Consider the following 19,221-nt stretch of genomic DNA (forward strand, 5'->3'; position numbering starts at 1 on the left):
TTTAACATGAAATACAGCGCAAGCTTCTGTTACAATTCGGCTATATAATAATAAAACATTTTAGGAGATTAAACGAAATGGGCTGGAATCAGGTTTTATAATCGCGGTTCAGATGTAAACACGGAAACAACTCGTCAAAGCCCGACTGCCTGGCATCGTTTATCACGGCCGCTGAAATTCGCCAAAACAGCACATAAAAGAAAAGGATCTTTATCAGAACAAACCACAGTGTCTCAGCATTATTTGTTCCCGGAATTTTACTTGATAATCTAGACGTAAGACCGGACGCGCATTTATTAGTTGCGCCGCGGCGCTTATATTCTCCGGATCGGGGGAGCAGCAGGATGGCAGCAGCGTAGCAGAGCGGCAGAGAGAATACCTGGAGCGCCGGAGTAGCAGACCGATAGACCCACAACCCAAAGGGCTGATATCCCCACCGCGGATTTAAACATCTCGGGGTTTTGCGGGGTAGCAGGGCTGTGCTGAGAGGAGGTGTGGCTAACGCGTCGCTCCAAAGCAGGTTGCTATGGTGACAGCCAGATTTCTGCACTCCCACGGTGTGAGGAGTGAGGAAGAGGAGCTGCAGCGTTAGTAAACCCAGGCTGAGAGCTTCTCTGGGCTCAGGTTGCTCAGAGATTGTCTCGGCTGGAGTGGGACAGACACTCCACTCAGGACTCGTGAGGCAGCGCTGCGTCTGAGGCTAAAGCTTAGAGGCTACCGGCTACTGGGCGGTTCCATTGAGCGAGGACTTTCTCTCCTCCGGGACTCTTCGGGTTCTGAAATGTGTGTAAGGAGACGTTCTCCTTGTTGGTATCTGAACAACCATAAACAACACACATTTTAAACATGTTTTATCCGTCTATTTTAATTTGAGAAAAGCGAGTTTTGCAAACAGGAAGTAACGTGTTGCCATGTAAACAGATCAACGCTTGTCAACGAACTACGTCATCGGTCACGTGACACGCGGCGAAATTTTTTAAGGAGGCTTGAGATAAAAAGCCTGAAAAATACAATTTGTCATCGAAATTTTAAATTTTTTTTTACTCAGGTCATATTGATATATGAACTTTATAATATATAGCAACTTGTATGATCTCAGAATCAAGAAGTACTTTAATCATATTAAACATAAATGATTTAGAAAATGCAAAATAATTATGAAATAAAAAGTATTTGTTTGCAAGATGCTCCTGTTAGTCTCTCCGCACCTGTCAGCATTCATTATAAATCAATTCCAAATGGTATTTTACTAATGTATATGTACTTCCTGTGTGCGGTGCGCCGGCCTAATGAGTCAACATAAGCCCTCAAACTTTGACAAGCACATGACCCGAAGCTGCTCTCTCATTGGCTTCAGTCAGTTTTCCCACAGGGCGCAGCTCTTCAGTGTTTTGAGAGCATACGAGACTCAATACGTGTATCAAGTGGATTGTTACATACACTGAAACAGGTTATTGGTCAAATACCTTTTCTTGGCTGTGATGAGGTATCAGACTCAGGGTCCTCCTCTCTAGATGTCCTCTTGGTGGGTTTCATCTTCTTCACACGTCTTGACTCGTCTTGAAAACAGAGATTCAATGATAGAAAAGTTAACTTAAAGCACTGCATCTTTGAAGACTTTAAAGAAAGCACATTTTCAAATACGTTTTCAAAATTTAAGTTTTTTCTCCAGGTATGATGAGGATATTGATTTGTGTATCTTGCATCAAATTACATATAAACACATAAAATTACAGAAACTTTCCCTGGTGCAGACATTGAAGACAGAAAGTTGTGGTAAAAGTTAAATAGACAAGTTAGAGCACAGCTTTAAAACCAATAAATGACAAAGTAAAGTACTCCAATATTAAAAGAAATTTATAATAAAAAATTCTGAATTGTGTATCAAGTGGATTATTACACCCACTGAAACAGGTTATTGGTCAAATACCTTTTCTAGGCTGTGATGAGGTACCAGACTCAGGGTCCTCCTCTCTAGGTGTCCTCTTGGTGGGTTTCATCTTCTTCACAGGTCTTGACTCATCTTTAAAACAGTGATTCAATGGCTGTGATGAGGTATCAGAGTCATGGTCCTCCTCTGTCCAGTTCCTTGATCTACCTGTAGGCAAACAGATTGACAGAATGATGTTTTGAAAAGAGTGCCGTGGGGAATCCCACAGCATTCATCTATATAACGGGTGGTGATGGTAACAGTTACAAAAAAGCCTATAAAACTACCCTTCATACTGCTTGTCCGCTGCAATCCAAGTGTCTCGAAACCATGACATACACAGTTGACTTCAAACATAATTCAGTATATTTTTGTAGCCTAAATATTAACTGTAGCCTGTTCGCCTGTAGAGTATTAAAAAACTAGAGGATTTCTCATCAGCTTGAGGGTGTATAGATAATGATTGAATATTGACTTGGGATGAACTATTCCGTTAAAATACCTCTGGTTAGCTGTGATGAAGCATCAGACTCCTGGTCCTCCTCTGTAGGTGTCCTGTGAACGGGTCTAGTCATTTTCACTGGTCTTAGACCTTCAAGGAAAAACACAAAGATGCAATGTTAGAAAAGCTCACTTGAAGCACTGAATATACTAAATCATCCTCTCCATGAACTATGAGAACACAAGTCATGGCAACATTGACCTGTTTTGTTTTTTAACTATATAGCAGGGTTGATAACCCACCCAAAGACGCTAAAACTGACAGAGATTAGACTTCAGACCCCCATTAGATAAAAGCTTTAGATGTTTTACATACATAAAGTTTATTAAACCCATGACAAAATAGTTCTGCAAAACATTCTGTAATTGGGTTATGGTGTGAACAAGTGAAAAAAAATTAATCCCCTTCTTGCTGTGAACTCCCAGGAACCCCTGGGAGTGCCCAGACCCCACTTCGAGAACCACTGGTTCAGTGAATGTACCTGATGAGTTAGAGGATAGACTCAACATCACATCTTCATCTTCACTTCCAGATAGAGAGCTGTCTTCAGGTACTTCCTCTGAATAAACACAGCAAAAAATGTTGTGAAGCAGCATGACAAACCTATGACACATTTATCCCATCACATTAAATGATAAAATAGTGTGTGCAAGGTGAGGTTTTACCATTTGGATCAACGTTGATCTCGTCCAATGTCAGGCCTTTAAATTTTGATAGCTCTCCTCTTCCACAGGCCATAAGCAACTTTGCAACTTTCGCAACTTGTAATGTCCCTTCAGGGAGCCGATAATATTGTCGATGGACCCTGATGTTGTGACCCATGAAACCTGCAAGGCAGTCCTCCTCATTCTCTTTCAAGTTTAGAACTTGTGACATTGTTGCCATTTGTTTCCTTAATCTTGTCGATGTCAACGTTTGAGGGTCCTTCACCCCGCATTCACATGCAATAGCACGGATGGCATCAGATCCTCTGAGGTGACTTTCTGCCTCAGGTCTACCAAACAAATACACATTCTCATCTGGCACATCACATTGTCGTCGATATCTCACCAGCATCTGTATGGAGGACACCATGTCTGGGCTGAGTAAGACAGGGACCTTTCTGTCCCGCTTACCTTTGATTTCCACACGCTCAAAGTATTTGCAGAGCTTCTTTTCCATGTCAGTCAAGGCAAGATCAAGATCTGGATTACTGGCAAAGGTGTTTCTCAACATGAAGTCATTCAGGGACATCTTTGAAACTTCTCCCTCTCTCCTACGATTGAAGACGATCACTTCACAAAGTGTTAGTTTAGCAAGATTTAACCAGTTCCTCTTATTTGGTGCAGTTTCAAGATTGGATCGATACTTGGGCCTTTCTGTGTCAATGTGGTTGTGCAGTCTCACAACATCTTCACAGTAGGGGATAAGAAGAGGTTTATTCCACTTCGACTCTCTGAGGTTCCTCAGTGCATGCGAAGACACCCACTCATCCCATTTATTCTCTTTCAATGTCCTGAACGTCATCACATTTTCAAGGGCCTTCTTGTTCTCTGACATCCTTGCTTCAAACTCTGCAATATCTGCTATTTTAGTTAGACTATGGCCTAGTTTGAGCGCCAAGGATGGAATCTTGAAACTGCTGGTATCTTCACTCCATCCACAGACCATCTTCACAGCTTTCACAACGTGGCAGAAGTTTGCTGGCAGAAAGAAGTCATGTATTGTTTTCAGCTTGCCATGGGTCTTTGCTAGGAGAACTAATCTTCCCATTTCCCGCATTTTTTGTCTGATATATTGGTGTTGGCTTTTGTCTGTCCCTTTTTTGTTATAGAAGTGTTCTCCTAACTTCAGAATATATTTTTCTTGCCGAATTGTGTCTGTTATGTTGTCTTGATTCATGCCATTTACTAGGCACCAGACTTTGTCATTGATCTCCTTTGGGACAGGCTGTCCAGCAGCACAAAGTGACTGCACTCTGGTTCTGCCTGGCTTCATGCTTTTCTTTGCCAATTTGCATTTTTTCATGTGCCGCCACAACACTTTCCTTTTGAGTAATGCCTCACAGTATGTGCAGTGCAAATAGTCTTTTGCATTCACTGGTTCAGTGCTTTGTTGAGAGGGAACCATCACCCCTTTACCCTCCTCCAGGACCTCAAAGTTGTGGCGACGATTGCCTTTATTTCGAATTAGAGTTATCTGCAGCTTTCTCTCCACTGATCCTTTTGGATAACTGAATGCTCGTGCTACCTCCTCCAAGTTGCTGTGTTTCTTATCCAAGTGCCGTGCAATTTTGGCATATGGTTTAAAACAGTACAGACAGTACTGCCTCTTATCGTAGACTCGACCACCATTTTTTTTCTTTTTTAGCCTCAAGACTTTTACATCCGTGTCACTGGAGGATTCGGATAACTCACAATCTGCCATGGATTGGAAAGAGGAAGATGTGCTCTGTCTGCATTTCACAGGCTTCACACGACCTTTGTTCAAGCGTCGAACATCCGAGTTTGATGAACTGTAGTTTTTTGGAGACTTGAGCAGTTTGAGTTCTTTCTCAGATACTTCTGATTCTGGTGTAGAACTAGGCACATACTCATCCTCACTTTTTTCACTGCTTGTCATTGATTTATATTCAGAGATCCCAAGCATTTTCTTTGTAAGCTAGAAAAGTCAAAGTCAGATGGGACTCAATTAGTAAGTTTAAATACTTTCCACTTAAATTTTCCAATTACGCCTTTCCCATTAACAATAATATAGTTCGTTATTTTGTCATCACAACTGATTTCAAAATACACACTGGTTTGTCTGCAAACTTACAAAGACACTCTCAGTTCTCTTCTGTGGAGGAACATCTGGGTCTGAAGGGCACTGGTCCATTTCCTGAAAGAGTTACCAAAAACATAGTCTCAAATACAATTTCCAATTACAGAATAATCCATTTTTACTTTGTGTTAAAATAGATCTACAGCTTATAAATACAATAACAACTATTAATAAAAATTGAGCTTTCACTGTTACAAAGAAAATAAAGTATAATAGGTAAGAAACGGAGAACCAGCTGTGTAACAACCAAAAAGTCTAATATATACAGTGGGTCATGAAAGTATTCAGACCCTCAATTTTTTAGTATTTCTTATGTTGAAGCTTTGTGTCAAAGTAAAAAAAAAAAAAGTTTCCTCAGGAATCACCACTCAGTACCTCGCGAGGACAACCCAAACCCAGAATTTTAGATTTTTTTTGCAAATGAATTAAAAAAGAAAATCTGAAATATCACATGAACATAAGCATTCACATAATTTCTGATCAATATCAAATGAATTTCACTAATAAAACATGTTTAACTATCCAACCTGGTGCGCTACTACATTTTTTAACGTGCTAGCTCCAGCAGTACAACCTAAAAAAGTAAGCGTACAGCCCTGATTAGTGTTCACAACCATATACGTTTTCTCTCTCTTTCTCTCTCCCCCAATTTGAGTAACCTGCTTTTAACCTGCTAATTCTAACCTGCTTGCATCTGTGGCATCACTCTTTATGTGCAACATCCCCTGCACTTACCTCCTCTGGCTCGTCTGTCTCCTCTCCATCCTCCTGATCTTTTGACTTTTCAGGGAGGGTTTGGCCCTGCAAATGAGGTCAGCACATGCAAAATACCAGTCAGTCCTGACATGCCTGAAAAATGTCTCATGCTCAGACTTTAGGTCAGCCATAATATTTTGGCCATCAAATGTAATTGACAGGCCAATGAAAATATCAATGGCCGTTGAGGCCAGTAACACCACATAAAAACGTCAAGCTCTTCTGCTCCTCAATAAACAGAGAATGGGACAGCAGCCTATCCAAACACAATGTTTTAAACCAGAATGGCAGGATAAATTAAAATGGTTAAGTCATGAAAGTGTAGACGGAATAGACAAAACGTTCTGCAGTATTTGTGAGATGGCAGGTAGGACTAAAGGTTTTACCAAACGATCTATCAATCTGACCACACATTTGACACAGCAGGAAAGTGCGATGAAACAGCACTGTGATTAAGCTACCTGGTCCAAGAAAGACGCACTGACCTGCAGCTGAAAGCTGTTTACTACATGGCTACCGTATATTATTTTTAGAATGAAGTGCCTCTTCATTTCATGGCTGTTTAGGCTATTTACATCTAAAAAAACTGCAATTTTTTTCACAGAAAACTTCAGATGGTTATTCAGACTTACACTGATGGGTTTGTTTACATCAAACAAGTTAGTCTGAAGCTCAGTGCATTTACAGTTAGTCTGAAGCTCAGTGCATTTACAGTTAATCTGAAGAAGAGTGCATTTACAGTTAATCTGAAGAAGAGTGCATTTACAGTTAGTCTAAAGCTCAGTGCATTTACAATTAGTCTGAAGCTCAGTGTATTTACAGTTAGTCTAAAGATCAGTGCATTTACAGTTAGTCTGAAGCTCAGTGTATTTACAGTTAGTCTGAAGCTCAGTGTATTTACAATTAGTCTGAAGCTCAGTGTATTTACAGTTAGTCTGAAGCTCAGTGCATTTACAGTTAGTCTGAAGCTCAGTGCATTTACAGTTAGTCTAAAGCTCAGTGCATTTACAATTAGTCTGAAGCTCAGTGTATTTACAGTTAGTCTAAAGCTCAGTGCATTTACAATTAGTCTGAAGCTCAGTGTATTTACAGTTAGTCTAAAGCTCAGTGCATTTACAGTTAGTCTGAAGCTCAGTGTATTTACAGTTAGTCTGAAGCTCAGTGTATTTACAGTTAGTCTGAAACTCAGTGCATTTACAGTTAGTCTGAAACTCAGTGCATTTACAGTTAGTCTGAAGCTCAGTGTATTTACAGTTAGTCTGAAGCTCAGTGCATTTACAGTTAGTCTGAAGCTCAGTGCATTTACAGTTAATCTGAAGAAGAGTGCATTTACAGTTATTCTGAAGCTCAGTGCATTTACAGTTAGTCTGAAACTCAGTGTATTTACAGTTAATCTGAAGAAGAGTGCATTTACAGTTAGTCTAAAGCTCAGTGCATTTACAATTAGTCTGAAGCTCAGTGTATTTACAGTTAGTCTAAAGATCAGTGTATTTACAGTTAGTCTGAAGCTCAGTGCATTTACAGTTAATCTGAAGAAGAGTGCATTTACAGTTAGTCTAAAGCTCAGTGCATTTACAATTAGTCTGAAGCTCAGTGTATTTACAGTTAGTCTAAAGCTCAGTGTATTTACAGTTAGTCTGAAGCTCAGTGCATTTACAATTAGTCTGAAGCTCAGTGCATTTACAGTTAGTCTGAAGATCAGTGTATTTACAGTTAGTCTGAAACTCAGTGTATTTACAGTTAGTCTGAAGATCAGTGCATTTACAGTTAGTCTGAAACTCGGTGCATTTACAGTTAGTCTGAAGCTCAGTGTATTTACAGTTAGTCTGAAGCTCAGTGCATTTACAGTTAGTCTGAAGCTCAGTGCATTTACAGTTAGTCTGAAACTCAGTGTATTTACAGTTAGTCTGAAGATCAGTGCATTTACAGTTAGTCTGAAACTCAGTGTATTTACAGTTAGTCTGAAGATCAGTGCATTTACAGTTAGTCTGAAACTCAGTGCATTTACAGTTAGTCTGAAGCTCAGTGTATTTACAGTTAGTCTGAAGCTCAGTGCATTTACAGTTAGTCTGAAGCTCAGTGTATTTACAGTTAGTCTGAAACTCAGTGTATTTACAGTTAGTCTGAAACTCAGTGCATTTACAGTTAGTCTGAAACTCAGTGCATTTACAGTTAGTCTGAAACTCAGTGCATTTACAGTTAGTCTGAAGCTCAGTGTATTTACAGTTAGTCTGAAGCTCAGTGCATTTACAGTTAGTCTGAAGCTCAGTGCATTTACAGTTAGTCTGAAGATCAGTGCATTTACAGTTAGTCTGAAACTCAGTGCATTTACAGTTAGTCTGAAGCTCAGTGTATTTACAGTTAGTCTGAAGCTCAGTGCATTTACAGTTAGTCTGAAGCTCAGTGCATTTACAGTTAGTCTGAAGATCAGTGTATTTACAGTTAGTCTGAAACTCAGTGTATTTACAGTTAGTCTGAAGATCAGTGCATTTACAGTTAGTCTGAAACTCAGTGTATTTACAGTTAGTCTGAAGCTCAGTGCATTTAGAGTTAATCTGAAGCTCAGTACATTTACAGTTAGTCTGAAGCGCTCCTGTACCTTAATTCAACCATGTAAAAACTCAGAGGCACAATGTTTTTGTAGCATACTGGTAAGTATTTTCTCAATAATGGCTGAATATTTATATGATATGGAAGATGACTTTGAATACAGTGGTCAGCCATGTGACTGAAACGTGATTGCTACTTTTAATAAGCATGTCTGCTTCTTTGAAGTAAACAAACCCATCAGTGTAACTTTGAATAGCCATCTGAAGTTGTTTGTGCAAAGAAATTGTAGTTTTCTGAGATGTAATTAGCTTAAACAGAAGATCCATCCGCTCACATTAAAGCTGCAGTGGCGGTGCAAGGACAGAGGGAACTACTGCATAATAGGAGCATTTCAAAAAAATCTTCAGATTCATTCTTTTAAACCTTGAATAAAACAAGGCTATTTGTTATATTTTATTGTTGTATGCTAACTAAGGTCGTAAAGTTTGTGACGAGTTCATTCTGCTGAATATTTTTAATAAATATAATAGCCTACATTTGTTGGATAATAGCATTTGTGTTTTTGTTATATTACTGTTTAAAGAGTATTAAATTGCTATTTAAAATATGACTTGTAGGTATTGGAATATTTGCAGGCCTCCATCTCACCTCACGCTTCTTATTCTTCGAAATGAGCTGGTCCATGTCTATCAGCTGGTTTATGTTAATGGTGGTAGTGGTCGTCTCCTCTGGGGGTAAATCCACCTTGAGCTGCTGAGACTTTTGGTGGTTCAAAGCTCCTATCTAGATGAAAGAGTGGAAGAGGAAAGGAGGCAAGGAGATGAGACAAGGAGAAACTTATATATAACATATAACATAACAGAATCAACACTTGGGAACAGCACAAGACTTTTGAAGAATAATTTGTCCTGTGTGATCTTTTAGTGTTTACTCTATATGCTTTCAAAAGTGGCACAGTGCTGCAGCTGATAATGCCACTGCTAAAATTTTACATGAGTAAGCATAACAAACACAAACTACTGTTTAAAAAAGCTACAGGTCTTTAAACTGGTTAACAGCTCTGTGGTAAAATGCATCCTCTCTTGCTGCTGCTCAGACTCACTGCTGCTTTTAGAGGAGGTGCAGGCTGCAGTCAGCCTCATAAAAAAACTTATTTTAATATATTTAGCTAATTAGACTCAATTGCTACATACAGTAAATGTCTGCTTTGAGTCTGTTCATAACAGTTCATTATCAGTATAATAAGCTCTGTATTGTTTGAAAAACTTCATCTCAATGACAGATTTTGTTGCCAATGACAGCAAGGAGCTCTACTCGACTTGATAACGTGAAACCTAAAGTCTGTTTCATCCTGTCGGCCTGTTGTATGTGTGGAGCTCAGCCTCACCTTCCACAGACAGAGCAGAGGAGAGAGACAGAGCTCGCTGCAAAACTCCCATTTTAGTTTGCATAGAATAATTTTTAATAGCATATGCAGTCAAAACTGTCGCACTGTAACATTACAGCCCTGAATAAATGGTGCAAACTGGAGCAAGTCCCAAAAAAATAATTACATGAATAATTACATTGGAAATTAGGTTGTTGCTTGTAAACAGAGGCCTTAGGAAAGGAGGCTATATTTAAGAGGTACAGTCCGATAAAATACCTGTAGTTTACCGTATTAGCCGACAGCAACACCAGCCTGCAACACCAGTGTGTTAGCATGGTTAGCTAACCCTGCTAACACACTAGCGTTAGCAGGGTTAGCTAACGCTAACTGGCTTATGCTAACTACTCTGTTAAGAGAAATATCACTGTTTATCATAACTTATCGAGTAATATCACTGTTAATCGTAACCTATCGTTTAAAAATCATGCCAGATTAAATCAAAAATAAGAGAATTTAAAACTTACCAGCTGCTGGTGTCGAGTCGGACAGCTCCCGCTTCTTGAAACTCCTGTAACTCTCTGCTGCTGCGGTCCCGTCGCGTCGTGTGGAGGGGAGAGCGGGAGGGAGGGGGCGGGAGCGGGAGGGGGGGAGGGGCGCACCGTGCACCTGCAGAGCTGCAGCTGGCAGGGCGTTGCTCTGCAGAGGGCGGCCCCTTTGAAGCTGATGGGCCATTAACTGAGGCTCGGCAGAGGACCACACAATATTTCTCCACTTCTCAGCTCACAGGGGAGCTTTACAGACTAGTGCTGCAAATAACTAATGTTTTATATTTAACACTAAACTGCAAACTAGAAAATTATTAACATTAAAGTCTCTCTCCTTAACCAAAGTTTCACTATACTAGTGGTGGACACTAACTAAGTACTTTAGCCCACTTTACTAGTATTTCTATTTTATGCAACTTTAAACTTACAATCCACTACATTTCAGAGGGAAATACTGTACTTTCTAAACCTTTACTTTTTATTGACCTAAATAATCTAGATGCAGTGTAATTACTACTTTGGCTGTACTAGATATTTGATATATTCAGTAGATTGAATATATCAAATACCTAGTATCCTCAAGTTGTTGACTAAATTAATAGTAACCTATAATTAAAAGTATTTTCCCATTTCATGGACACAAGCCATTCCTGGCCTAGTTTCAGAGAGCACTTTGGAGGCCCAGTATATAATGTGAAGCTTTTTGTTAATTTGTTTGTTTGTTTTTAGTGGTAATAGTGACAAAAATGAGTAACCCTCAGACAATACTGCTGACAACCTCGGCCATATGTTTGGAGGAAGGCCTGAAGAATGTTGGTTAGGGTTGGGTTCAAATGCAGCGCTTTAAAAAGAGCACTATGAGGGGCACAGGCTCTTGGGGGCTCTGAGTATTCAAAAAAACTCCTTAAAAACCAAAAAGGGCTCATGAAAACCCAATTAAAAGAATGCACAACAGACAACACTACATAAAGAAGCCTAATGTACAATATCAGCATTTGACTTACCTATTACCAAAGCTAAAAAAATACGTTACAGTTTTTATCATACAGAATGAAGACTTTTAACAACTGAATTGCAGATATGCTCATACACTGTCAACTCACAATCTAACTCATACCCTTAGATTAAAAGTTTTAACAAATTTAAGACCTCTCATTTTGTCTGTCGTGCTGCTGCATTGCTGCTCTAACACATACAAAATGGCTTCAGTTATGCACATGTGTAAGCTACAGCTACAGCAAGTATAGAGATGGCCCATTTCAAAATTAAACAGGAAAAGTCCACTTATTGTTCCCTATGCAGTAGTATTTGTGCAGAACACTAGTGGGTTGTTCCATTACAGCTGATAACCTAATCATAACCTAACCCAAACCTTATAGCACTGTGGAAATAATTAAATAATTATTGAAAATGTATCTGCAAATCAACTGCAATGAACCGTGCTCTCCGTCAACACTGTGATAATAAGAAACAACAGCAATTGATAAGCTTAGAACTCAGGAAGACAGTGAAAAGAGTTTGGAGACAGCTAAATTAGCTTTGATAATACTGTGTGAGCATGACAGAGGGGCCTACGTTCTCTGACTGTGTAAGGATGCTTAATTTGTTAACAGAAAAGTGCTGATGTTAGCTGTTAGCTGCTAGCTGTTAGCCGCTAACACTGACAATGACATACTGATAAAAGATAAATGCTAGCCGTTTTCCACTACAGGGATCTCTGGCTGCTGTGCTGGTACTGGAACCCAGTGGTTATCTAGCAAGTCTGTTATTCAGTGTCAATAGCCACACTCTTTAAGAGTCACAACAGTAAGCTCTGCTTTACGTCTGCAGAGCAGCGACCTCAGAGCAGGAAAGTTCATGGGTTAGCACTAGAATAATGCTGAGAGGGGAGAAGACATGGCCAAGCTGTAGCCAGTCTCTACTAGCCATCTTTCACATCAAGTCACCACTTCTTACACTGTTTTCCTGCTAGTGTGGGTGGACCAGAGCCAGGCAGAGACCGCTGTGTCCCAGGACAGGAAAACGTTTTCTTTCTATCGAGCTCTATAGTATTTTTTGGGGGGTATGCAAATTTTGTTTCCTTTGCTGGCACTGTATTTAATTCTCCTGGACTAAGAAATACCAAATTGCTGCTCTGAGTATTCAAAAAAACTCCTTAAAAACCAAAAAGGGCTCATGAAAACCCCATTAAAAGAATGCACAACAGACAACACTACATAAAGAAACCTAATGTACAATATCAGCATTTGACTTACCTATTACAAAAGCTAAAACAATATGTTACAGTTTTTTATCATACAGAATGAAGACTTTTAACAACTGAATTGCAGATATGCTCATACACTGTCAACTCACAATCTAACTAATACCCTTAGATTAAAAGTTTTAACTGTAATGATCAGAGGGAAAGGACCCAGAATTCAGCCAGACCAGCAGAGGTTTCTTTTAAAAGAAGCTTTTTAATCACAAAATCAAAAGAACAGGGGACAAATCCAAACTGGCTGTCAAAACAAAAAGATGACACAAAAAATAAACAAACGAGCAGGGCAGACAAGGCAGGAACAGACCGGACAGAATGGCTCAGGTTTCTGGACAAAAAGGGGTCAAAAAGCAAACCAACATACAGAATTTGCAGGCGGAGACTCACCCAAACTCAACAGGACAACCTGGCACTGATGTCTGGTCTCAGCAGTTTATATGGAGGTGGAATCAGGTGAAACCGGTGAGAGGTGATTGCAGCAGGGGTGGAGTTAGGCAGGTGTGCAGAGTAAGTAATTAGACCAGACATCAGTGCCGAGGCTCAAAACAAGAACAAACAAAACACAGTAAACACTAATCTAAACAAGAAACCAGACTAGACAGAATTTAAAACAGCCAGATAACAAAAGACAGGAAAGAGAAGGAAAACTAACACTAACAAACCATAACAGAACTCAGAATATTACATTAACAAATTTAAGACCTCACATTTTGTCTCTGTCGTGCTGCTGCATTGCTGCTCTAACACATACAAAATGGCTTCAGTTATGCACATGTGTAAGCTACAGCTACAGCAAGTATAGAGATGGCCCATTTTAAAATTAAACAGGAAAAGTCCACTTATTGTTCCCTATGCAGTAGTATTTGTGCAGAACACTAGTGGGTTGTTCCATTACAGCTGATAACCTAATCATAACCTAACCCAAACCTTATAGCACTGTGGAAATAATTAAATAATTATTGAAAATGTATCTGCAAATCAACTGCAATGAACCGTGCTCTCCGTCAACACTGTGATAATAAGAAACAACAGCAATTGATAAGCTTAGAACTCAGGAAGACAGTGAAAAGAGTTTGGAGACAGCTAAATTAGCTTTGATAATACTGTGTGAGCATGACAGAGGGGCCTACGTTCTCTGACTGTGTAAGGATGCTTAATTTGTTAACAGAAAAGTGCTGATGTTAGCTGTTAGCTGCTAGCTGTTAGCCGCTAACACTGACAATGACATACTGATAAAAGATAAATGCTAGCCGTTTTCCACTACAGTGATCTCTGGCTGCTGTGCTGGTACTGGAACCCAGTGGTTATCTAGCAAGTCTGTTATTCAGTGTCAAAAGCCACACTCTTTAAGAGTCACAACAGTAAGCTCTGCTTTACGTCTGCAGAGCAGCGACCTCAGAGCAGGAAAGTTCATGGGTTAGCACTAGGATAATGCTGAGAGGGGAGAAGACATGGCCAAGCTGTAGCCAGTCTCTACTAGCCATCTTTCACATCAAGTCACCACTTCTTACACTGTTTTCCTGCTAGTGTGGGTGGACCAGAGCCAGGCAGAGACCGCTGTGTCCCAGGACAGGAAAACATTTTCTTTCTATCGAGCTCTATAGTATTTTTTGGGGGGTATGCAAATTTTGTTTCCTTTACTGGCACTTTATTTAATTCTCCTGGACTAAGAAATACCAAATTGCGGCTCTGACTATTCAAAAAAAACTCCTTAAAAACCAAAAAGGGCTCATGAAAACCCCATTAAAAGAATGCACAACCGACAACACTACATAAAGAAGCCTAATGTACAATATCAGAAAAAAGCTAAAAAAATATGTTAGTTTTTATCATACAGAATGAAAACTTTTAACAACTGAATTGCAGATATGCTCATACACTGTCAACTCACAATCTAACTCATACCCTTAGATTAAAACCACAATTTGTGATGAGGATTGACTGTTAATCAAAAGGATTGATTTACTTTTGATAAACACTGAAAAGAGACTGATTGAAAACAGACATTACACAAGATTTTGAGTTGTTATATTTCATTTATATTGTTGGCATCTATTTGTGTTGCTGGAATAAGTCTATTTTATTATTTTATTTTTATTTTTTTTAGTGGATGTGTCACTACAATGAAATAACATATTTTGAGTTAAACAAACAGACACTGATTTAAAGGGAAGGTATGTTCCAGTCCATAAAATCTTTTATTTTATTGGCCTTAGGTAGGCCATTACTGCCAGACCCAGAATAAATTCCTGCTGATTACATTTGAATCTGATTTCATCTTTGTTTCTTGTTATTGAAAGAGGGACAAATTGATACTTGGTTACAGTACAGTGAAACATAATTTGAGTAGCTTAGTATGTGGATGTAGCTGATGTATTTAAGTGTGTTGCAAAAAATGATGCTTTTTGCAGAGTCTGGCAACCTACATTTATACATGAGAGTACTCGCATATATGTTTACTTTTAACACAGTTGAACAGGTCATAGTTATGTTTTCTGCCACAACTGAGTAATTTCTTCTGAACCACTTCACTAGTGCTTACTAGTACAGTCAAAAGAAGTGTTTATCCCATTCAACAGTTCTTTTGACTGTACTGAATCACTAGAATCCGTTCATTAAAAAGATTCATTCAAAAACTGCATTCACCGGCTCATTCAGTGCTTAGCAGGAGCCCTGACTGCATAGTGCGTAATTCTCTAACTCCCTGAACTGGTAAACAGCAAAATGTTGCGTCATTCATTTCATGATTCAGCCCTGATTGAGGTTCACATTCACTCTTTAACAAGCTCACCGTGAGTACTGAAGGACGGTGCATTCATGGACCATAGTATATGGTCACTGGCGGGAGACACAGTGCTACTTTGAGTGGTATACATGTATTGCACGGGAGTCCTCAGCTCTGTACACTCACTGAACACGTTACATGGATGTTGGCAAGTTGACACAGCACTAATTTTAGCAGTAGGCTACAGTTACAAAACTTGAATCAAGTCCTTTGCCCTGAGTGGCAGTTCTCTCTGTGTACAGTACGCAAGTGAGCGTAAGTTCACTGAACAAGTCAGCGCTGACTGGTGGTGCGTTCACTGTTTCACAACTGCGTTTCACAACTGAAAAACAGCACAAAATGATTAAATTAAGATAACCACAAGATCTATAATTATCTAAATGCACAAATGTTAAACTTTTAGGGGCTAAACCCACCACCCAATACCTCACAAACTCTGCACAAAGAAAAGAGAACTGTATTGAGCATACAAAATTCAACAAATAAAAAACAATGTGAACTCTATTAAATTCTCATGAGATATGAGACCCAAAATTTAATAATCAGGTAACAAAAAGTGTATAAGAGGATAATAAACACATTCTAATGACAAAAATGGCATTCAGTTGCATAAAAAGTGCTGGTGGGGCCTGTATGAAAAAAACAGTACTGGTGGGGACTTAGTTCACACACTGTAATACCAGGTTTGGCCTTTGGTAGCGCTCTAGAGCACACACACAATTTCAGAAAATGAGCCTGCTGGGGACTTTGTGTACACACTGCTATACCAGGGTTGACCTCTGGGGTTGCTATAGAGCAAACACAAAGTCACAAAAAACAGCCTGCTGGGGACTTCTCAGGAAACTTCACCAGCCATATTAGAAAGTCATTTTCTATTCACTGGAGTGGTTCGCACCGTGGGGACCATGGTTTTGGTCCCCATGGTGTTTTTGGTCCCCATGGTGTTGGTGTGTATTCATGCCAATGTCCCCACCAGGATAGATAAACGAAAGCACACACACACACACACACACACACATAAGGTTGGCATGGTTAACATATCCCTACTTTGTAAAATATCCTGACTGGAAAGGTTAAAAACCTGTGATGGTCCCCACTAAGACGGTGGAACACGCACACACACGTACAGCGGGGAGGGAGGCATAGATATTTTTGAACCGTGCAGAAAACTAGTTTACAGTTTAAGAGTGTAAATAAAAGAAATAATGATTTAATTATTAAATTATTTAATAAAAAAAGCTGTATTACTCACTATCTGAGGAGGTTCCAAGGTTTTTTTGACCAGTTTGAGGTGGGTTTAAGGGCTCTACCTTCACCTTCTCTCCTCCAAAACCGAGGGGGGCTGCTTCTGTAAGCAGACAGGCTTTTAAAAACAAGGCTAATACAACTCTTACAAAAAACCCGAGCGCTTTAAATGCAAACTCACCCTCTGATGGGTGCTGAAGGGAAGCTGCTTGTGAATTGTCACCCTCTTGCTTTGCTGCGAGCGAACCAGAGACTGTGCACACTGAGGAATATGAATCGACGAAAATTACATCGTTATCCTCGCGTTCTGCATACGTTGCACACTGAGGACTGGACTTGGTCTGAGCAGCGACGCCGGGGAATAGAGTCGTTTTACCCGACTTACGAGACAATTTACTCATGGGCTGAGTGCGTTTAGGGGTTTGTAGAGCGTGTGAAGCTCTCCCGTATTGAGCATCAATGTAACCGTTCCCCCTGAAATCTATAAAAAATAAGATGAAGATGGTTAGAACTTCAGTTAGTGTTTTACAAGGAAATCATTAAAGTGAATATGAGGTTGGATTACCAAAGTCAGAATTTTGATGAAAGATGCTGTCAAGATCGCTCACAGTGGGGTCTGAGGAATAATTAGAGATAAAAGAGAGAGAGAGAGAGAGAGAGAGAGAGAGAGAGAGAGAGGTGAGAAACTGCTGTACGCTGACGTAGTAGGGGATTTCCTACAGCGTCAGTGAGGGTTTCCCAGGAGCAAGTTACACACATTATCTAGAGGAGTCCGTGGAAGATAAAAAAAACCTAAAAAACCATGCATAGATACAATATATAAACAGGAAAGGGTAACTTACGGTATATCACAGGTGGAGCGCGTGTAGACCGGTCATTGTAGTTCTGAGCGGTTGTAGCTCGCCGCGAAGAAGGAAGTTGTGACATGTTTCGGAGGAGTCACCGTGCATGCATTCAGTTAGGTGGGAGGGGGGCCTTATATATACATTATTGATAATACAGGCATTGTGTTTGTCCGCGTGATGAGGATTTTTAGGATGCGTAAAGGCGTGAAATACAACATCCTGTCGATTTTTTTTTTGTGACAAGGTGTCCGCTATTTATAAATACTAACCATGACGGCGCGAGGGATGTAGAGAAAGAGACAGTTTTTGTGTTGAGGGGTCAGATGATTGAGAGAAAGCGAGATCTCCCCCCTTGTGTCTCCTCCCGCGCGGCGCTTCGAACAGGTTGAGTATTGTTTTAACTGCTTACTGACCGAGTAAACTTATGACACTCAAACTGACCTGTAGAGTGTATGGACTTATTATGTTGTAAGCTGCAACTGGTAAGCGATCAGTAACGCTTGCTGTTTACAGGGAGAGCTGAGGGGTTGCATCGCAGGATTCTGAGCCGAGCGAGAACCCTGAGCTTTTTATTTACAGATTCCGGATGGGGAAGCTTATGGGTCTAAACGATTTATATAGTTTTATTTTTAATCTTTATTATAGTCTGACTGCTTTTACGGCTGAAACAAAGACTGATTTCCTCCCACCTTAAAGATTGGGTGCGCGTAACGGAATTAAATAATTCAAAATAATCATAATAATACTAATAAAAAGATTGGGTATGTATACCGGAGTTAATAATTATAAATAACTTTAAATGATTACAATAATACTACTAAATAAGGTTGGGTATGCGTAACAGAATTAAATAATTACAATAATATCAATGATAGTAGTAATAATATTATTAATGATATGAATATAAATGAAAATAATAATACAATTAATAAAGGAATAATTAATTTAATAATGATTAATGTGGGGGGTGTCACATGAGGGTGTCACATGAGGGGTCATATGGAGGTCACGGTAGGGGTCAATGATAGGGTGTCACATGAGGATCACGAGCAGGGTCACGTGACAATCATGTGATCACCTAAAAGGTCAATTAAAAAATAAGCCCCGCCCCTTTTTAATCGCCCCGCCCACTTTTAATCCATCAAAATCGGATTAAAAAGTGACAGAAGGTATACCCTTATCTCTCTCTAGTTTAATCATCAGAGTTTATTGATTGAAGTATTTCGGAAAGACTTTTATGCCAATGTTCTTCATCAGTCCAAAACATTTTTAAGTATAAACTATGGTTAGTAGGGATGGGCGGTATAGAAAAAAAGCTTATCGATAAAAAAAAATGCATATTGATCGATATAAATAATTATTGAAAATATTTAAAACCATATTTTATGTGCAGTTCTGCCTGGACATTTTATGATATTGCTAAATGATTTGATTTAAATAAAGAACACAAACACAGAATTCCAATTAAATCTTTATTTAACCAACTTTGGTTGGTTAAATAAAGAGTGGCAGGTTTTTCAGCTGCAGAGAACAGCAGCATATCCATCACTATGAAGCACGTTACTGCAAGCGTTATGTCCTTATGACGCTTGGACGCGTTGTCATTTTATCACAAAGAAGGGAGCCCAGTTT

The 19,221-nt window shown here is 39.5% G+C and overlaps 4 protein-coding genes across 10 annotated transcripts in view; all 4 read right to left on the bottom strand.

The window, feature by feature from the left end:
- LOC118561492 overlaps positions 1-6,156 on the bottom strand; it is a 7,297-nt gene extending 1,141 nt beyond the window's left edge. The window contains exons 1-7 of the mRNA XM_036133627.1: positions 5,970-6,156; positions 5,229-5,291; positions 3,098-5,072; positions 2,914-2,991; positions 2,433-2,522; positions 1,931-2,098; positions 1,467-1,559 (exon numbers count right to left, since the gene is read on the bottom strand). Of these exons, the coding sequence (XP_035989520.1) occupies positions 1,467-1,559; positions 1,931-2,098; positions 2,433-2,522; positions 2,914-2,991; positions 3,098-5,072; positions 5,229-5,288 (2,464 nt within the window). The 5' untranslated portion in view covers positions 5,289-5,291; positions 5,970-6,156. The remainder of the gene's footprint in view (positions 1-1,466; positions 1,560-1,930; positions 2,099-2,432; positions 2,523-2,913; positions 2,992-3,097; positions 5,073-5,228; positions 5,292-5,969) is intronic.
- The window catches only part of LOC118561503, a 23,012-nt gene extending 4,742 nt beyond the window's left edge, over positions 1-18,270 (bottom strand). For 5 of the 7 annotated variants that reach the window (XM_036133641.1, XM_036133646.1, XM_036133642.1 and 2 more), the window contains exons 1-3: positions 17,587-18,270; positions 17,310-17,360; positions 16,926-17,225 (exon numbers count right to left, since the gene is read on the bottom strand). In XM_036133641.1, coding sequence (XP_035989534.1) covers positions 16,926-17,225; positions 17,310-17,360; positions 17,587-17,671 — 436 coding nt within the window. In that variant the 5' untranslated portion in view covers positions 17,672-18,270. Of the gene's footprint in view, positions 1-16,751; positions 16,828-16,925; positions 17,226-17,309; positions 17,361-17,586 lie in introns of those variants that run through there. The other 2 variants (XM_036133644.1, XR_004930081.1) reach the window with 2 other exon arrangements.
- Positions 1-19,221, bottom strand: part of LOC110368152 (NLR family CARD domain-containing protein 3) — a 445,883-nt gene that overhangs the window by 51,170 nt on the left and 375,492 nt on the right. The gene's annotated exons all lie outside the window — the stretch shown is intronic.
- Positions 1-19,221, bottom strand: part of LOC118561497 (NLR family CARD domain-containing protein 3-like) — a 54,902-nt gene that overhangs the window by 24,413 nt on the left and 11,268 nt on the right. The window lies entirely within an intron of this gene.

The sequence above is a fragment of the Fundulus heteroclitus genome, unplaced genomic scaffold (genome assembly GCF_011125445.2).
Source record: "Fundulus heteroclitus isolate FHET01 unplaced genomic scaffold, MU-UCD_Fhet_4.1 scaffold_65, whole genome shotgun sequence".
Taxonomy (NCBI): Eukaryota; Metazoa; Chordata; class Actinopteri; order Cyprinodontiformes; family Fundulidae; genus Fundulus; species Fundulus heteroclitus.